The following is a 21,321-nucleotide window of genomic DNA, read 5'->3' as shown; positions in this document are numbered from 1 at the left end:
GCTGTAATTCCAAAACCACTCGTCAGTGATGCAAAAGCCCCTAACAGAAAAACGTGGTGGCGAAGGCATAAAACCCGGACCATGGGACACCGGAAGAAAGTCATTTTTGTCCATTATCATTATCCGGGCTGTTATGTCGTGGTCGGTTGATGCATTCTGTGTCAATTCCCAACGTTTCGTCCCCGTTTGCGGAGGACATCTTCAAGGGGGTCTGTAGCTCGATGGAAGGTCCAACACACCCATTGGCTCGCTACTGAAATCGCCAAACACCCTAATAATTTCAATCGAAAGGAGGAGGGCGTGAAATTAAACGGTATATGGATGTCGGTGTTGAAGGAGATGTGTACCACCCGTCCACTACTAGGTGATGACAACGGCGATCGACGGCAGCCGACAGCGGCCAATTGCACTGACGTTTTCAAAACATGTGACGTCACGCCTCGGCGCGGGAGCGCGCGGACACGGAATTTAGCGGCAGTCGGTAGCGAGCCAGTGGGTGTGTTGGACCTTCCATCGAGCAACAGACCCCCTTGAAGATGTCCTCCGAAGACGGGGGCGAAACGTTGGGAATTGACACAGAATTCATCACCCGACCACGGCATAACAGCCCGGATAATTATAATGGACATGACATTTCCGGCCGTGAAAGTTTACATTTTAGTAGAAAATCATTTAGTCGAATGAGTGTTGTGTCACATGTTTCCAACTTCTGGTCCAGTTTAAGTCCGAAGAGTGAAACACGGCGGGGTTCGGTTATGATTTGGGCAGCTTTATGGTGGTATTCCGTTAGCCCCAAGAGTACTCTGCAAGGTCGCATTATTCCCAAGAATTATGTAACCAGTTTGGCTGACCAGGTCCACCCCCATGGTACAGTGTTTGTTTCCCAATGGTGAAACTGTGTTTCAAGACAAGAGGACCCTTACTTATAGAGCCCACATCTTCCAGGACTGGTTTTGTGAGCACGGGGATGAATTGTCGCATCCCTCTTGGCTGCCACAGCCACCAGACCTCAAGACTACTGACACTTTGTGGCCTAGTTCGGAGAGATATGTGATCGATATCCACCAACAATATCATTACCTAGACTTGACACAATTTCCATTTTAAAAGAATAATGATGATTCCCTTGAAAACCATACCGAGGCAGTGCTTATTTATTCCGAGACAGGTGGAAACTGTTTTGAATAGTAACGGTTCTCCTATAGCGCTTTAGGCATGCTAATGTCTTTTTGATGTTTCCATATTTTTATCCACCTCCTCCGACTCTGAATACATCTGCACCCGAATGGAAGTGAATTGAATACATCTGCTCCCGAAAGGAAGTCCAGCGCCTTCATCAGTGCGCCATCTCCCTCTTGTGTGTTATGCTCACCACATTGCTAGGAGCGCTCACTAAAAAAGTTCCTTCGAGGTGTGAAATTGCTACACACTCGATGCAGTGTTGATAAACTTAACAGGTCAGGTTCAGGTGACCACCCTTCGTCATCATCTTAAAAGCACAAGTGAAAAGTGATCGACTGTGTTGGAGGTCAAGAGGTCAGCATTCCGCTTCCCCGACGATTAATAGCGCCAGAGTTATTAGTAGCTAGAACTATTAATGGCATACATCTTCAGTAGTCCTCACTGACACTGAGCATCCACACTCACTCCGAAGTTAAAGAACTTCGAAATCATGATTCCATCCGAGCAGCAAATTTTTTGTCAAAATTAATGTTTATTGACAATTAGTAAAGGCCTGTTTCGAACTTTAAATCGCTGTCAAACGCTGTATGCGAATTTCCTCCGCAATCCACGGAAAAATAACGTGCGCGATGGTTATTAGTTTGGTTGGATTCAAATGCATGTTACTTTGTACATCATCACTATTGGAAGATATTTGGTAAGTACGTGAAACTGTGGCAAAAATCTCGCTTACTGTGTATAAACCTCGAACACGGAGTTTTCAGGAGGAGCGGAGGCATCAGTACGCCAGAACTAAGCAAGCCACCAAAATATTCGCACGTCGAACTCGCATTCTATCTCGCGAAACACACAGACGTAAATTCAGTACCCGTCGGAAAGAACCTCTAAAAGGTAATGAATATTGACTGGTAATAAGTGTACCCAGAACCATGTACTGCGATATCTCAAAACTATTTTTTCATTCATCGCGAAACCAACAAGAATCGCCCCGCCTACTGCAGCTCTGGTAGCGGGTTCTCTGTTAATTGTACACACCCCTGCCACCTTTCCCGCGGCTCCCTTACTACTACGTTCACGGACGGCATGTGGGAAGAAATATTGTCGGCACTTCTCTGTATGAGCACCTATTTATGTAATTTTACGGTAGTGTTCATTAGTAAAAAACATGTGTCAGAGGCAGTAGCGTGTTTCTGGGCTCATTTCGGAACGTGAGCTCTTGGAATTCTGTGAGTAAGGCTCTTCGCTACACAAAACGCATTTCTTTTTAAATGGCCATTGCGACTGATCTGGTCGATTATGCACGTCGAGGAACTAAAACATTATGACCAGCTGCTCAACACCGTGTTGGTCCACATCTGGAACCTAATACAGGAGCGGTTCTACTTGGCATGGGTTCGACAGGCCCATGGTAGGTTTTCTGAGGTACAGGTCACGTAATTCCCGCACTTTATAGGCTGGTGGTCTGTAGGCGCGGAGCTCATGCCACGATAGTGTCCAAGATGTGTTCCATCTGGGTCAGACAATGGGAATTTGGTGGCCAAGATATCAAGGTTGGTTCGTTGTCAAGCCCTTCAACGCGATTATGACCTTGTGACACGGACTTTATCCTGCTGGAAATACCATCACCGTTGGAGAAGACTTCAGGAATGAAGGGCTGCAGGTGGTACGCGATAATGTTCATGTACTCCAAAGCTGCAACAATGGCTCCGATTACTACTGCAGGTCGCATGGAAGCCCAGCTGAACGTCCTCCGTAACATTATACCGCCCCACCGGCCTGTGTCCACGGCGCGTTGGATATTTCGAGAAGAATTTCGCCTCGATTGCGGCATATCCAAAAACAACCATATATTCTGTGATTCATCCGACCAGGCGTCATGTTTTCGTTGATCCACTGCCCATCTCAATCATGCGCTCTCAGATTTTCATCTTTTCCGCTCTCCATCGAAATACCTTCAAGAATCTTCCTTTCCGCACGAAAATGCGCTGTGAACATGGGGAGTTCTTCGTCTCAAAAACAAATGATTTTTCCAGTCGCGGAATAGGAAAGTTATCGCAGCTCTTGGCAGAAACCTGTTAAGAGTGTTGTTGTTGTTGTTGTTGTTGTTATTGTGGTCTTCAGTCCAGAGACTGGTTTGATGCAGCTCTCCATGCTACTCTATCCTGTGCAAGCTTCTTAATCTCCCAGTACCTACTGCAACCTACATCCTTCTGAATCTGCTTAGTGTATTCATCTCTTGGTCTCCCTCTATGCCGGCCGGTGTGGACGTGCGGTTCTAGGCGCTTCAGTCTGGAACCGCGTGACCGCTACGGTCGCAGGTTCGAATCCTGCCTCGGGCATGGATGTATGTGATGTCCTTAGGTTAGTTAGGTTTAAGTAATTCTAAGTTCTAGGAGACTGATGACCACAGATGTTAAGTCCCATAGTGCTCAGAGCCATTTATTTCTCCCTTTATGATTTTTACTCTCCACGCTGCCCTCCAATACTAAATGGGTGATCCCTTGATGCCTCAGAATATACCCTACCAACCGATCCCTTCTTCTAGTCAAGTTGTCCCACAAACTTCTCTCTAATTCTGGTCAATACCTCCTCATTAATTATGTGATCAACCCATCTAATCTACAGCATTCTTCTGTAGCACCACATTTCGAAAGCTTTTATTCTCTTCTTGTCTAAACTGTTTATCGTCCACGTTTCATTTCCATACACTGCATACAAATACTTTTAGAAACGACTTCCTGACACTTAAATCTATACTCGATGTTAACAAATTTCTCTTCTTCAGAAACGCTTTCCTTGCCATTGCCAGTCTACATTTTATATCCTCTCTACTTCGACCATCATCAGTTATTTTGCTCCCCAAATAGCAAAACTCATTTACTACTTTAAGCTCTCTGGGCGGGGATACTCAGGGAGACGTTATCAGGAGAAAGAAAACTGGCGTTCTACGGATCGGAGCGTGGAATGTCAGATCCCTTAATCGGGCAGGTAGGTTAGAAACTTTAAAAAGGGATAGGTTAAAGTTAGATATAGTGGGAATTAGTGAAGTTTGGTGGCAGGAGGACCAAGACTTCTGGTCAGGTGAATATAGGTAAAGAGTGAAGGAGACTATATTATTGATGAGTCAACTTTCTTTTATGTGTACCTGTTGTGTTTACTGAACTCAAGGCGAAAGGCTACGAACTTACACACCAACCGATTAGTCCTACAAATTAGCCGAGAAGTGTAGTTTCTTTTGTGCTGGGTAGCATACCTACGACTCTCTGCGCTCGGTTCGTACTACAGTTCGCCTAGTCGGGTTTAGTGCTGCCAACTTTTACTCAAAACGGTGTACCTGAAGCTAGGACTGGCCAACGAGTTCGTACGGTGCAGCTCTCGGCGGCGCGCGCCACAGCTATCATATTCTGCAGGAAGTGGCGGCGAAGCGGGACCGCGAGAGAGCCGCCTGGAGATCCTCCCTTGAAGAGCGCCGGCTATTTTTACGACAACTCGAGCGAGGCTGCGCCGCCACCAGCCTTAAACGCGAGACGACCCACTGACACTAAAAAAAAGAGGGCGGAATGCGGGGGAGGGCAGAGGAATAAAAGAGAATGCAAGGCGCGCAATGTCGCCCCCGGCGCTAAAACGAAACCGCCTGCGTATATAGATACAGGGGACACGTAATTGAAAGGCGCAGATGGAAGGCTGTCTCCGAAGTGGGTCACCGAGTCTCCAGGGAGGCGCTGAGTGGCGACGAGGCTTCGCAGCTCGGAGTTTGCATTCGGGCGTCGCTTCCCAGCCCGCGCGCTTACGCGAAGACCACAACGCCGCCGAAAAATATCGGTGACAAACATGAGACACCTACAAAGTCCGCATATATAAGAGTAAGACGCCATGTGGAAAACATTAACCACTTTCCAAAATGCATAAACACGAAGAAAATTGTAACAACGATTTCATATGCAGGTCCATTTAGATCAGTGAATAATCAGCAAAACCTCCAAAACTTCCACATAGAGTACAGCTCCAAGGGTCTAATTACCTTAAAAAAATAGTCAACGTATCGAATACGTCACGTTAACGGGAGCTGGAACGCCCTATGCCGATAATCTTAAATTTAGTGACTTGGCCTCCCTGTATTTCAGGAACCACTGTAGCCACTGACATGAAACTTTTACAGAGCATTAAACTGTATATTATGAGTCTACTGAACTAATATAATTGCATTTCAGCCACTGCTTTCGGAAATACATTTTTTTAATTACACAGTTAAAATTTTGTGTATTTTTTGTACGTTATCCTAATTAATTTTTCATTATACAAAACATTTTGTTCTTCTTTTAGCTCAGGATGTGTATGTTATTACTCCCTGGAAATCTTAATACTCTACTCGAAGTGGTTTCTGAGATTTCGGGAAAAATGAAACAGAGAATGTAAATTTTCAGGAACGGCTTCTAAAGTTTCAAAAGATTTTAACTCACTTAATATATTCGTAATTTTTTATTTTTAGTCACTCAGAATCACCCTGCATCAAACTGTACATCATCATCTTGATCTTTTTCCAAGTTTTTTCTTCTTCCTTCTGGACTCCTTAGTGACCGACTGTGAACCTTGTCTATCTGTTCAAGTGCCCTGATGTAGTTTGCTCCAGGATTAATCCCCATATGCCGTAGCACTTTCACTCTACCAATGTTGCCATCATTATAAGCAATAACAGCATCACTGACCCCAACTTTAGTGTCTTCATTGCAACAAAAACATTTTTTGGTAAGCGAGTCCATACAAGATTATTGAATGACTCATACGGATTTTGAGTCTGACCATGCACACTTCTACAGTAATTCAGGACTTGCCAGGTCTCTGTAAATAGGTTTTATGATATTCATGAGTGCTACTGGAATGGAATGTTTATGGCTGTATGAACTGTTTGAGTACTGGGCACTGTGGTAATTGCACCATTAATCACGTCCAGGAGGGCAAAGGTGGGGTACTGGTTTTTCATCAGTTCACAGTCTGTGGAAGAAGGTAGCCCAAACAGCCTGCTTCATTTTCAACAAATCCTCAGTATTACTTCTAGTGGCCATCCCCTAATACTGCAGTAGTTCATCAATCATTTTGTCTGTCAGCCTGCCTCTTATGGTTTTACCATCAGAAAGTTTCTTGTCTCTCAAACTCTGTTTCAACTTCCTCAACCTGGTTCCCATCCTCTTCTGGACATGACCAACACATTCCAGTTTTGTGATATTCTCACCATAAGAATGAGAGGCTACTACACTATTATATGCTTTTGAATCTCCATCACCTAAAAATTTAGTGTAATACACTCCGCTTTCATTCACAGATCGACTAAAAATTTCAATAGCTGCAGAGGCCTCCAAACCAACACATGTTCCTTCATAATTTCTGTCACAGATACGCCCTTCTTCATTCCCTGATTTTCACTTAGAACAATGTTTGATTCAAATCTGGAAATTTCTTACCTTTCCAGTATCCACACTGGTCACTGTAGCAACAGAATTCTTAGAACTGTAGTCACACTTCTGCCAAGTGCCATCAAAAGCTACTGGTATGCCAGTCATACCATCATTTATTTTAACAGCTTCGTTTGCTGCACCCTTCATTGACTCACATGCAACAGATTCCACAGCAGCTCCAAAAAATCCTGCAGACTTGTCGAATTTACAAGGTGTGCGTGGCATATTCATCATGGCACGCATTCTTTCTGCTACAGTGCGTCCTTTGCCAATAGCTCTCAATCCATAGAACTACCTAACATTTTCTACAAAATAATTATCTTTACATTTATCAGAATTCCAAACTGAATGAGTATATTTACAACTGGTACGACTGGTGATGAGTTTCCTGGCTAGTCCATTTGATACCTCACTGTCTTCATGTGAACTAACTGGCCCTCCACATATTTTACAACAGACACATTCACCTAATACCCTTGTTAGGATGTGTAAAGCTATCAGAATATAACCTAACCTACTATTAACATCACTTTCGTTTTGAGAAAACCATGTATCACAACATTTTATTTTAATCTTCGAAGCACTAATGGGTGTTTCTCTAGATACTGACGAGTGAACACAATGTTGTCCTTTATTCGAAAATCTATTACCATGAAACCCACGTATCTTAAAAACATTTCGTTTTGGAGTCATACTTTACTTAGATTTACCAATATATTCGTCACTTTTCCTCAGAAAAACGTTAGCACTTCGACATACAATACTTTTTTTTATACTATGAAACGATAGGATACTTTTTTTGACAGTGCTACATATACAATATATACAAACACGTAATTTAACCTTTATAACACAGCAATCCACAGCCTTCTATATTAAAAAAATTACCGATTTTTATTAGATCTTTAAGTAATGCACGTAAAAACATTTTATAGTGCGATAAAAATCCGAAAACGTGAAAAAAAATCCCAATTTACATGCTTAGATGGCCGTAGTATGCAGACCTCAGTTCACACTTCAGAACTAAATGAAATACTGACAACGGTGACACACACTTCCACTTTACGAGTATGCCGTATAAGTTATGAATTAGAGTTGCGAAAGTATGTTGCTGTTATAGTTCTTGCGTCACACAGATGCTTCAAAAATACTTCTTTATTCAATTGCTATGTCTAGGAAGTAATGCCGAAACGATGCAGAATGGCGTAAACATATTATACAGAGGGGGTGGGGTGGGAGAGTAACGAACTGCGACCTTCAGCTCCGAACTGATCCCCAGACCCGCTCCTGCTTTACCGCACCACGTTGTTCTACACAATTTTACAGTTGCATAACAATGAAGTGGCGTATCTCACCAAAACTGGTGGGACTGTTGTAAATGTAAAGGTCCAACCTGCCAGTACGCCATTTATACTCCCTCGCAGCGTTAAGTTCAGCATAACGGCGCGGAAATAACTTTGAACAGGCAGCTTTGGGATTCAGAAATGACACACCACTCTGGCGTTATCTAAGAGAAGTGTTTCACATCAAATCAAGCAACAAATGCTACGGTGTTGTGATCCTCGTTTCAATGGCTTTCCAACGCCAAAATAAATAAATAAAACAGTTTAAAGACCCTATAGCTACTTCAATAAACTGATAAATAAATTCATGAGTAATTCCCAAATAGGTGTACTTGCGCACCACCCCATGCCGATAACTTTGTTTCGATTATTTATAAAATAAACGGAGATCTCCATTACGTGGGCACTGTTTAGTCATTTACACGCGACGATGTAATCACGATGCCGATGGTGATGGGCATATTGTGTGTCCGATGCTCGTCCGACAATGAAGAAATAAAATGTGCACGCTATTTTCAGTGAGTAGTAGTTTCACTCTTCTCTGTAGAAGGGAATATGAGATTTTTGTAAAATCTCGTCGACATCTAAGTTCTTAATAGAAAAATCTCTCGCTTTGTAAAAACGAATAAAAACACGGAGATTCGGTCAGCGCCTAATATGAGGAATTATTCTATTAACCGCCGTAAATAATTTAAGGAAGCCATAGGATAGCTGAACGAGGTATAGAATCTCGTCTTCTTCCTCATTAAGTGTTGATATCCGGATCACTTTGTGGGTCAATTTCGCATGTTAGCATTTTCTATTCCTCACAAGAGCAAAGTCGACAAAAAACTCTTCTCGATTAATCAGTTCACTCGGTAAGTGCCTATCCGAGAGCATTTAGCGAGCCCAAATCCTGACGAGTTACTGTGCACATTTAAAGATTTTAACTGCCTGGAAAGCAGAAAGAGTAATGAACGCTTTACATGCCTCACGTAATCAAAAGATTCAGTACATTTCGGGACTGAAATATCTCTTCCCGAGCTATGTCGAAATTACGTGTTACTTTTTGCCGCTCTTCCACTCGTAAGTGATTACATGATAAGTCACACAAACCGGTGAGTTCGACCAAATACTTAGGGATAATAACAAGTATGAACAACTTAAATTTGAGCGATTACATAGACATTTTTGTGGATTAAGCGAACCAAAGACTACGTTTTATTCGCGGAACACTTACAAGATGAAAAACACACACACACACACACATACACACACACACACACACACACTAAAGAGACTGCGTACACTGACTGCACCAGCCGGTCCTCTTCTGGAGTATTGCTGTGTGGTATGGGATCATTACCAGTTAGGATTCACAGAAGACATCGAAAAATTTCGAAGGAGCTCAGCTCGTTCAGCTCGTCTTGTATTATCGCGAGATAGTGGAGAGTGCCCCCCCAAGAACCATGGACCTTGCCGTTGGTGGGGAGGCTTGCGTGCCTCAGCGATACAGATAGCCGTACCGTAGGTGCAACCACAACGGAGGGGTATCTGTTGAGAGGCCAGACAAACGTGTGGTTCCTGAAGAGGGGCAGCAGCCTTTTCAGTAGTTGCAAGGGCAACAGTCTGGATGATTGACTGATCTGGCCTTGTAACAATAACCAAAACGGCCTTGCTGTGCTGGTACTGCGAACGGCTGAAAGCAAGGGGAAACTACAGCCGTAATTTTTCCCGAGGGCATGCAGCTTTACTGTATGATTACATGATGATGGCGTCCTCTTGGGTAAAATATTCCGGAGGTAAAATAGTCCCCCATTCGGATCTCCGGGCGGGGACTACTCAAGAGGATGTCGTTATCAGGAGAAAGAAAACTGGCGTTCTACGGATCGGAGCGTGGAATGTCAGATCCCTTAATCGGGCAGGTAGGTTAGAAAATTTAAAAAGGGAAATGGATAGGTTGAAGTTAGATATAGTGGGAATTAGTGAAGTTCGGTGGCAGGAGGAACAAGACTTCTGGTCAGGTGACTACAGGGTTATAAACACAAAATCAAATAGGGGTAATGCAGGAGTAGGTTTAATAATGAATAGGAAAATAGGAATGCGGGTAAGCTACTACAAACAGCATAGTGAACGCATTATTGTGGCCAAGATAGATACGAAGCCCACACCTACTACAGTAGTACAAGTTTATATGCCAACTAGCTCTGCAGATGACGAAGAAATTGAAGAAATGTATGATGAAATAAAAGAAATTATCCAGATTGTGAAGGGAGACGAAAATTTAATAGTCATGGGTGACTGGAATTCGAGTGTAGGAAAAGGGAGAGAAGGAAACATAGTAGGTGAATATGGATTGGGGGACAGAAATGAAAGAGGAAGCCGCCTGGTAGAATTTTGCACAGAGCACAACATAATCGTAACTAACACTTGGTTTAAGAATCATGAAAGAAGGTTGTATACCTGGAAGAACCCTGGAGATACTAAAAGGTATCAGATAGATTATATAATGGTAAGACAGAGATTTAGGAACCAGGTTTTAAATTGTAAGACATTTCCAGGGGCAGATGTGGACTCTGACCACAATCTATTGGTTATGACCTGTAGATTAAAACTGAAGAAACTGCAAAAAGGTGGGAATTTAAGGAAATGGGACCTGGATAAACTAAAAGAACCAGAGGTTGTACAGAGATTCAGGGAGAGCATAAGGGAGCAATTGACAGGAATGGGGGAAATAAATACAGTAGAAGAAGAATGGGTAGCTTTGAGGGATGAAGTAGTGAAGGCAGCAGAGGATCAAGTAGGTAAAAAGACGAGGGCTAGTAGAAATCCTTGGGTAACAGAAGAAATATTGAATTTAATTGATGAAAGGAGAAAATATAAAAATGCAGTAAGTGAAACAGGCAAAAAGGAATACAAACGTCTCAAAAATGAGATCGGCAGGAAGTGCAAAATGGCTAAGCAGGGATGGCTAGAGGACAAATGTAAGGATGTAGAGGCCTATCTCACTAGGGGTAAGATAGATACCGCCTACAGGAAAATTAAAGAGACCTTTGGAGATAAGAGAACGACTTGTATGAATATCAAGAGCTCAGATGGAAATCCAGTTCTAAGCAAAGAAGGGAAAGCAGAAAGGTGGAAGGAGTATATAGAGGGTCTATACAAGGGCGATGTACTTGAGGACAATATTATGGAAATGGAAGAGGATGTAGATGAAGATGAAATGGGAGATGCGATACTGCGTGAAGAGTTTGACAGAGCAATGAAAGACCTGAGTCGAAACAAGGCCCCCGGAGTAGACAATATTCCATTGGAACTACTGACGGCCGTGGGAGAGCCAGTCCTGACAAAACTCTACCATCTGGTGAGCAAGATGTATGAAACAGGCGAAATACCCTCAGACTTCAAGAAGAATATAATAATTCCAATCCCAAAGAAAGCAGGTGTTGACAGATGTGAAAATTACCGAACTATCAGCTTAATAAGTCACAGCTGCAAAATACTAACACGAATTCTTTACAGACGAATGGAAAAACTAGTAGAAGCCAACCTTGGGGAAGATCAGTTTGGATTCCGTAGAAACACTGGAACACGTGAGGCAATACTGACCTTACGACTTATGTTAGAAGAAAGATTAAGGAAAGGCAAACCTACGTTTCTAGCATTTGTAGACTTAGAGAAAGCTTTTGACAATGTTGACTGGAACACTCTCTTTCAAATTCTAAAGGTGGCAGGGGTAAAATACAGGGAGCGAAAGGCTATTTACAATTTGTACAGAAACCAGATGGCAGTTATAAGAGTCGAGGGACATGAAAGGGAAGCAGTGGTTGGGAAGGGAGTAAGACAGGGTTGTAGCCTCTCCCCGATGTTGTTCAATCTGTATATTGAGCAAACAGTAAAGGAAACAAAAGAAAAATTCGGAGTAGGTATTAAAATTCATGGAGAAGAAATAAAAACTTTGAGGTTCGCCGATGACATTGTAATTCTGTCAGAGACAGCAAAGGACTTGGAAGAGCAGTTGAATGGAATGGACAGTGTCTTGAAAGGAGGATATAAGATGAACATCAACAAAAGCAAAACAAGGATAATGGAATGTAGTCTAATTAAGTCGGGTGATGCTGAGGGAATTAGATTAGGAAATGAGGCACTTAAAGTAGTAAAGGAGTTTTGCTATTTGGGGAGCAAAATAACTGATGATGGTCGAAGTAGAGAGGATATAAAATGTAGGCTGGCAATGGCAAGGAAAGCGTTTCTGAAGAAGAGAAATTTGTTAACATCCAGTATTGATTTAAGTGTCAGGAAGTCATTTCTGAAAGTATTCGTATGGAGTGTAGCCATGTATGGAAGTGAAACATGGACGATAAATAGTTTGGACAAGAAGAGAATAGAAGCTTTCGAAATGTGGTGCTACAGAAGAATGCTGAAGATTAGATGGGTAGATCACATAACTAATGAGGAAGTATTGAATAGGATTGGGGAGAAGAGAAGTTTGTGGCACAACTTGACCAGAAGAAGGGATCGGTTGGTAGGACATGTTCTGAGGCATCAAGGGATCACCAATTTAGTATTGGAGGGCAGCGTGGAGGGTAAAAATCGTAGAGGGAGACCAAGAGATGAATACGCTAAGCAGATTCAGAAGGATGTAGGTTGCAGTAGGTACTGGGAGATGAAAAAGCTTGCACAGGATAGAGTAGCATGGAGAGCTGCATCAAACCAGTCTCAGGACTGAAGACCACAACAACAACAACAGTGGAGAGTGCGTCACCGATATGATACGTGACTTGTAGTCGAAATAATAAAACTAAGGCGTTTTTCGTTTGCGATGAGATCTTTTCACGAAATGTCAGTCTCCAACTTTTGCTCAAAACACGAAAATATTTTATTGGCACCCGTCTATATAGGGAGCAATGATCATTGTAATAAAATAAAAGAAATCAGAGCTCTCACAGAGATTCAAGTGTTCGTTTTTCCCTGGTGCTATTCGACGGTTGAGAAACAGTGTAAAAGCCAGTCATTTTATTGTGAAATGCAGAGAAGTCATATACGTGTAGATGTAGAAAATCATTCAAGTCGGTGAATTTGTAGGCATTGAAAGCACAGTACATTGACATCATGATCCAAATACGTTTGGTTTATTGTGCCTCGTGAGGTGAATGTTTAAAATTAGGTCACGCGCGAAGTCTTGATACACAGAGCATCCTAATGTCGGTTCAGGTATCACGCAGCTGATGACGGTGCCCACAGCTTTATCGGCAGATTTCAATCTGTGATTCTGTTACTTTTTCGGTGACTTTAGAGCGTACATCAGATGCGCTAGAATGCAGAGCGATGCACTCGCATATTACGGCCGGCGGTATTCCCGTATGCACAGGCTACATTGCATCAGCGAACCGCTACTCGCATCAAAGGAACCATGGCCTGTGTTGTGGTTACCTTTGATAGGACCAGAGTGATGAGGTTCTTCTAAAGCAATTACGCTCTCTCCCTCTCTCCCTCCCTCCCTCTCTCCCCCCCCCCCTCACCCTCACCCCATCACATCAACACCGCCATCCGCCAGTCTATTATGTGCTGGTTACGTTTACGAGCTCCATTAAGGGGCTCCGGAAAGGCTCAAAATCATGAAAAGTTCAATTTTTACTTTTTTGCGTTTTCTGAATCTGCAGACTATTAACTTTTAATAGATATATAATTTATTCAATTCCGAAGACTACAACTATTTTTAAATTTTTTTTGAAATGTGTTCTACATGGGCGTGATACACTGTGGCGCTGTTAAACTGCTGTCAAATGGTGTTATTATTAACGTCCGTGTTCATCAGGTACATTTTAGTGATGTGAGATAAAGTATGTGTTGTGGCTAACCTGTGATGGCTCAATATATACCGCTGGTGTGATTGTCGATTGTTTATTTACTCTGTCGTTATCTCGAAAATATTCGTAATTAATTCTGTTTCTTGAGTCTCTGTTTTGTTGAAGTATAATAATGAGTAAAAGTGAAGTTACTAGAAATCCTCTGAAGGCTTTTAAGAAAAGGAGAAATGTTGGAAAGCCAAAGGTATGTGTTATTACTGTAAACAATAAAGACGATAACCAGGTGAGTGAACCTAACCTCTCAAGTACACCTGCCCATAGCAGTCAAAGTGGGGAAAAAAATACTTCACAGAAGAGGCTTGGTTCAATGAGTGAAAACTATGAATGTTTTATGGGCGAATCGGATGTGAATGAAATATTTGATATGTCGGTTCTCAAAGGAATTTTTTCAAACTGTGTAAGATGTATTCATTGTAGTGAAGTTGGTCTGGAACTCTCCATAATAAAGCACGTAGGACTTGCTAGTGAAATACAACTGAAATGTGATAAGTGTTCATACATGACCACCTTTTGGAACAGTGTTGCAGTAACTGCAACTGAAGAAAATGGTAGCAAAATCTACAAACACAACAACGAGCGATGCTTGCTTTAGACAAGGAACGCCTTCGGGCTGCAGACAGGGCTGTAAAGAGTCTAGAAATACAAGCAAGAGTAAACAGGAGGAGGAACAAGAGGAAGCTGGAGGAGGAGTTTGCAGAGGATGAAGATAATCCATCCTGTGGACCTGGAATGCACTAAAAAGTTAATCCAATCTTTGTCGCTCGATTCCCAAAACTTTTATTTTCTCATACTAATTACATGTTTTCTAAGGATCTTCAAAACATATTTGTTTCAAACTTTCAGTAAATGTTACACAGTACCTTCTGCATAATTTAACACAGCCTTTTTCCAAAAAACTGTATATTTTTGAATATATAAATAAAAAATTGCAAAAAAATGTTGTGAATTTTCATTACAATTGAAAAAAAAATCATCTTTAATAACTGAACTAAAATTTTGTAAAATCCCTGTGTTAAGTTGTAGCCCATATTCCGATAAATAATCTGTAAAAAGTTCAACTTCCTACCTCAAATACTTTGTGAGGAAAGATGTAATTTATAAGCGTTATTTTAACATTGCAAGTATAGGGCGTTCCGGAGTCCCTTAAGCAGCTACTCTTGACTTCTTCTCAAGGCAGTAGTTGTACCTGTTAATCTAGTCAAACTGTCAACATCGATTATCATGGATGGAAGCGCACAGAAATATCAATATTTCGAGGAAGGTACTGATTTCAGTCACAACAATGTATACTGACTAGCCGCCACTGGGCATAACTCAGTAGCGAAAGTTGAGAACTAGGGCCGGACCGGGACTCGTACTCGGATTTCCCGCTTTACGCGAGCTGTCGCATTTTCGCTTTGGCTATCCGAACATGCTTCACGTCCGATCCAAATTCTCAATTTATCGCATACTACATCCGTAGCGTGCACTGTCTGTTTATCTCATTTGCTCGAAGTATTGATAATTACGGTCGCTGTATTATCAAAAGCAGTAGAGTCTGTTCTGTAGGGCATGTCCAACGAAAGACACCACACATATACAGTATAGAAAAAAATATGTTGTCAATGATCATTCCAATTCTTCATTACCCATGTTTACATGTCCATTGGGAGACACTAAAGACGTTTAAGATCGCCGAGTTCATCCTAACACCGAAAAACTACTACATATTTAAGCTATTACACTTTGAAAAATGCCTTCATTTCCACGTCTTCCGTTATATGATGGTTTAAAAGTTTTCTTCAGCTACAAAAATACGTAAATTCCAAAATTAATAGATCTGCGTAAAAAATATACTAAAGACATATTAGTTTCAGTGCATTTAATTCTCGAAGTAAATCGGCATCCTTGGAACCTCTCATAATTTCCGGAAGTCTTCAAAGAAACGCTACTCGTGGTTGGGATTCAAGGAGCAGCCGCGGAATTAATTCCCCGCTTTGGCCGCGAGAGGTGCTGTGCACCGATGCGATTAGGGTGCCATCTCTTGGAGATATTAGGAAGGAACGAGTTAGTACTGACTTCGGCTATGGTAACCTTTCGTATGTATTAGTTTCTCAATGCACAAAAGGCAGTGCCCCGACTTACTAATTCATTCACTGACTGCGTCATCATAGCCCAGCCCAAATCACTACGGACAGAAACTTGAAATATGTACCGGGTGTTGATCTTATACTGTAGGCGACGTTTAAGATGTGGGTGAAACATGAGATTTTTAAAAAATAAAATAAAATAAAAGTGGGGGGGGGGGGGGGGGGGGGGGAGAAAAAAGGTCGCTATTTAGGTAATTTTGAAGGTAGAACTATGAAAATTGGTATTTGGTTTCTTGGTCAGAAATAATGAAATACGTGTTTCAACATTTTTGGAAACTGCAAAAAAGTCTGGTGGTCACTACTAATATTATCCGCAAGGGCGCCAATATATAATATGAACAGCAAGGGACGCAACACACTTCCCTGTGGTACACAAAACTTACTTCTACAGCTGACAATGACTCTGCCTCGAAGATACGATGCTGCATCCTCCCTCCCAAGAAATCCTCAATCCAGTCGTCAATTTCGTCTGATACTCCATGCAATCGTATAGTTGATAAGTAGCATAGTTGCCTTACTGAGGCAAATACGTTTCGGAAATCACGATATACCACAATGGCAGAGCCAGCTTTCAGGATGTCATGTGACAGTAGTGAGAGTTGGGTTTCAAATGATCTACTTTAAACAGGCTGGTTATACATCTACTTATGTATTCTGTAGACCACCATACAGTGCATAGCACTGACCACCTCATACTGCTACTAGTCATTTCCTTGTCATCTTGTATCCAACTAGAGCCACCCAATGATGTCAGCCTCCTGTACACCACAACACCAATAGCAAACAGCTGTAAATCGCTGGTCACCCTGTCTGTAATGTCATTTTTATATATCTAGAGAATAAAAGTGGTCATATCACACTTCCCTGGGGCACTCCTGACATTACCCTTGTCTCCAAGGACCACGTACTAGCTTCTATTACTTAAGAAGTGTTCGAGCTACTCACATACCTGGCAACCACAGCATATGCTCAAATCTTCATCAATAATCTGCAGTGGGACACCGTGTCAAATGCTTTCCAGAAATGTAGGAATATGAAATCTACCTGTTTACCTCCATCCATGGTTTTTTAGGATATTGTGTCAGAAAAGGACAAGCTGAGTTTCACATGAGCAATGGTTTTTAAGTCAGTGCCAATTTGTGGACAGAAGCTTATCCGTATCAAGGAAATTTACAATATTTGAACTCACGAATTCTGCAACTAACTGATGTTAAGGATACTGGTCTGTAATTATGCCAGTCAGTTCTTATTCCTTTCTTATAAAAAGGAGTCACGTGTACCTTTTTCCATTCACTTGACATTTCATTGGGCAAGAGATTTGTGATAAATGCAGACTCAGTAAAGGGTCAGTACTCTCTGTAAAACCGAATTGAGATTCCATCTGGACCTGGTGACTTATTTGTTTTCAACTCTTTCAGTTGCTTCTCTGCACCACAGATGCCATTGCCTACGTTGTCTGTGCAGGAAGCTGTATAGCCAGTCAAACTACTGTATGTCTGTATGATCCTTTTGCATGAATGATTTCTTAAACGTGAAATTTAAGACTTCCGCTTCCCTTTTGCTTTCTTTCATTGTTAAATCAGACTGGTTGACAAGTGACTGGATAGAAGCCTACAACCCGCCTAGTTATTTTATGTGTAACCAGAATTTTCTCGGAATCTTGGCAAGATCTTTTGCTAAGGTACGATCGTTGAAGTTGCTCTACGCTTCATCCATTGCTCTTCTTATGCAACCACAAATTTCTACTTACTTTTGCCTATCAACATTTGCATGATCTTTTTTAAAACAAGAGTGCAACAATCTCCATTTCCTCCGCATTTTCTGAATTTTATTATTAAGATACTGAGATTCCTATCCATCCTTAATCCACTTACTCGGTACATACATCTAAAGAGTGCAATTTAGAATTAGTTAAACTACACATATCTGCTTTTACTATCCTAAACACTCTCCTGTCCTCCTTCACCTGTTTATTAACTTTTGTAATTATTGGTGGGTGATACTGTGATCACTAACCCTTGTTTCTATATTGACACTGTTGATAAGTCAGGCCAGTTTGCCAAAAGGTTTAAAATATTTCTATTGCATGTGGGTTGTCTAACTTGCTACAGTCAGTTTTTGAAAAATGGATTCAGAAGTATTTCACGAGATTGTCTGTGTGAACTACCTGCAGTGAATCCACACATATTCCAGTCTGTACTCAATAGGTTAATGTCACCTCCGACTAATATCACACAATTTGGGTCTTTCCGTGATACAGATTCTACACTTTACTTGAACGACTCTTTACTGAACCCTACAGACTTAATAGCCACAGACAAGGCCTCCTCCTCAACTCCAGGTACTCACTGGAATTCTTCCATGCCCCAGACATTGTTTCCTTAAGTGGACCCATAAGCACCTAATACTGGAGCTCCCGATAACTAGTAAACCACTCTCCCCATGTTCCTGCTGAAGGCTCAGCCACAGGGTCTACTCACAGGGTGATTGGGCGAGGCCAGACACTCTGCATCGAGTGAAATGACCATATAACAAGCCGCCATTCACATTGCAGTGAGTACAGGTCCCTGACCAGATATGCTAGAAGATGCCTCGACAGCAGAGACTGTGGTCGAAACAGGCGACATCTGGTGTGTCCCGTGTGACACACCCGTTTCTCCACCGCTGCTATGCCATGAGGTAGCAACCCTGCTAATGAGTGGCCATGGCCATATCGTGAACTGCGCCCAGCTCCCCCTGCATCCACACATAGCATGCACACATCTTATCCATTCTACAATTAGTAACCTGACAATCAAACTACAAAAAACAAACAGAAAAAGTTAAATATGTGTCTCGCTATTCTCCTGGTGCTTCACCACTGGGGGCTGCCAGCTGACTGAGCTATGGACAATGGTTACTGGCTGTCCAAATACAAACAAACAAACCATGACTGCACGAATGTACACATCACAGTTACTAGAACGCTTTGCTATACCTCTCAGATACAAAAACATGCAATGAATTAAAGAATTAAACTTTGCAAGCTCACAAAATAATGCAAAGCATTTAAGAATTAAACTGGGTACACAAACAAAGAAACTAAATATGCTATTGCTAGCTTCCTGATGCTCACGCATGAATGCTGGTGACTGACTGGCTGTGATTAACAGTTACTGTTCATCCAACATAAGTAAACAAATGATGACTGCACAAACGTACACATGACCATTACTAAAACACATTGCTATACCACTGAAATAGAAAAATATGCAATGAATTCAGAATTAAACTTTGCAAGCTTTGGCTAGCATGGAGGAAGTTGTTCAGTTTGAGGTACCTCATTATGTTTGAGCTCATCAGTTTGATGTAGCTCATTATGTTTGAGCTCAGAATACGTTCTAAGATTCTACAACAAATATATGTGGAGGATATTGGATGGTAGTTTTACAGATCACCTCTGTTACAATTCCTGTGGACAGCTGTGATCTGTGCTTTCTTCCAGTACTGGGCACAGTTTTCTGTTCGGAGGATCTACAATAGGTTCTTGTTAACAGAGGAGCTAACTTATCCACACATTCAGTATAGAACTGGACAGGGATTTTATTGGACATTGAGCTTTGTTCGCTTTTAACTATTTCAGCACTTTCTCAACACCACTAACACTAATACTTATTTCACTAATCTTTTCAGCAGTATGAGGATTAAATTGGGGCAATGCTCCTTAGCTTTTGTTTGTAAAAGAACATTTGAAACCAGAGTTACGGACTTCTGGTTTTGCTTTGATACTCTCAATTTCAGTTCCTGTCTTGTCTATAAGCGAATGGACACTAAGTTTGTGTCACTAACAGCCTTTACCCATGGCCTAAATGCTTTAGGTTTTTTGAAAGATCTTTTGACAATATTCTGCAACGTTAGTCTCTGAAGCCCTCATGCATTGCTCTCCAGCTTCATAACAGAAGCTAAAAATCAGTCACTGTAACATGCTTGATGGTACTACCTGCAGTGAATCCAGTACTTGGAATAAAGTTAACAATAAAAGTTATACTCCAAAATTTTAATCACATCTTCACACAAAGGAAACTACTGAACAAAAATTTTATTTGTACTCACCCCTCGATGCTGGATGGTTCATCAATATAGCAAGTGGACATTCATCATCATCCAAGATGTATTCCCTGTTGTTGGTTCCTCCATGATATTCTTTGCTTTCGCCTGCATCAGCTGGGGTTGCTGTATTCACCTGGGATAAGATTTCAAGTGCCTTTGATAAACACGATGAATATTTCTTTTTTCTAAAGTGTTTACTTAATCATTTTTCAATTATGTGCTTGACTTCTAATATGCCATACTAGATGCTTCAGAAACTTGAAACTCACTTGCTCAATGTAACTGAAAGACATAGAAAGAAAATCTCTTCTTGTTCTCAACTTAATTATAAAGCTCAAAAATTTTTCAAATTCAACACCTCATGTAAATATGGACCTTGCCGTTGGTGGGGAGGCTTGCGTGCCTCAGCGATACAGATAGCCGTACCGTAGGTGCAACCACAACGGAGGGGTATCTGTTGAGAGGCCAGACAAACGTGTGGTTCCTGAAGAGGGGCAGCAGCCTTTTCAGTAGTTGCAAGGGCAACAGTCTGGATGATTGACTGATCTGGCCTTGTAACAATAACCAAAACGGCCTTGCTGTGCTGGTACTGCGAACGGCTGAAAGCAAGGGGAAACTACAGCCGTAATTTTTCCCGAGGGCATGCAGCTTTACTGTATGGTTAAATGATGATGGCGTCCTCTTGGGTAAAATATTCCGGAGGTAAAATAGTCCCCCATTCGGATCTCCGGGCGGGGACTACTCAAGAGGATGTCGTTATCAGGAGAAAGAAAACTGGTGTTCTACGGATCGGAGCGTGGAATGTCAGATCCCTTAATCGGGCAGGTAGGTTAGAAAATTTAAAAAGGGAAATGGATAGGTTGAAGTTAGATATAGTGGGAATTAGTGAAGTTCGGTGGCAGGAGGAACAAGACTTCTGGTCAGGTGACTACAGGGTTATAAACACAAAATCAAATAGGGGAAATGCAGGAGTAGGTTTAATAATGAATAGGAAAATAGGAATGCGGGTAAGCTACTACAAACAGCATAGTGAACGCATTATTGTGGCCAAGATAGATACGAAGCCCACACCTACTACAGTAGTACAAGTTTATATGCCAACTAGCTCTGCAGATGACGAAGAAATTGAAGAAATGTATGATGAAATAAAAGAAATTATTCAGATTGTGAAGGGAGACGAAAATTTAATAGTCATGGGTGACTGGAATTCAAGTGTAGGAAAAGGGAGAGAAGGAAACATAGTAGGTGAATATGGATTGGGGGACAGAAATGAAAG

The 21,321-nt window shown here is 41.7% G+C and overlaps 1 protein-coding gene across 4 annotated transcripts in view; it reads right to left on the bottom strand.

Moving 5' to 3' along the window:
• LOC126419777 (afadin) overlaps positions 1-21,321 on the bottom strand; it is a 1,120,405-nt gene that overhangs the window by 402,325 nt on the left and 696,759 nt on the right. For all 4 annotated transcript variants that reach the window (XM_050086950.1, XM_050086951.1, XM_050086952.1 and 1 more), the window contains exon 7: positions 20,049-20,178. In XM_050086950.1, coding sequence (XP_049942907.1) covers positions 20,049-20,178 — 130 coding nt within the window. The remainder of the gene's footprint in view (positions 1-20,048; positions 20,179-21,321) is intronic.

This window comes from Schistocerca serialis, chromosome 9 (assembly GCF_023864345.2).
Source record: "Schistocerca serialis cubense isolate TAMUIC-IGC-003099 chromosome 9, iqSchSeri2.2, whole genome shotgun sequence".
Lineage (NCBI taxonomy): Eukaryota > Metazoa > Arthropoda > Insecta > Orthoptera > Acrididae > Schistocerca > Schistocerca serialis.
The sequence above is the reverse complement of the archived record's forward strand: the minus strand, read 5'-3'. Positions and strand labels throughout refer to the sequence as shown.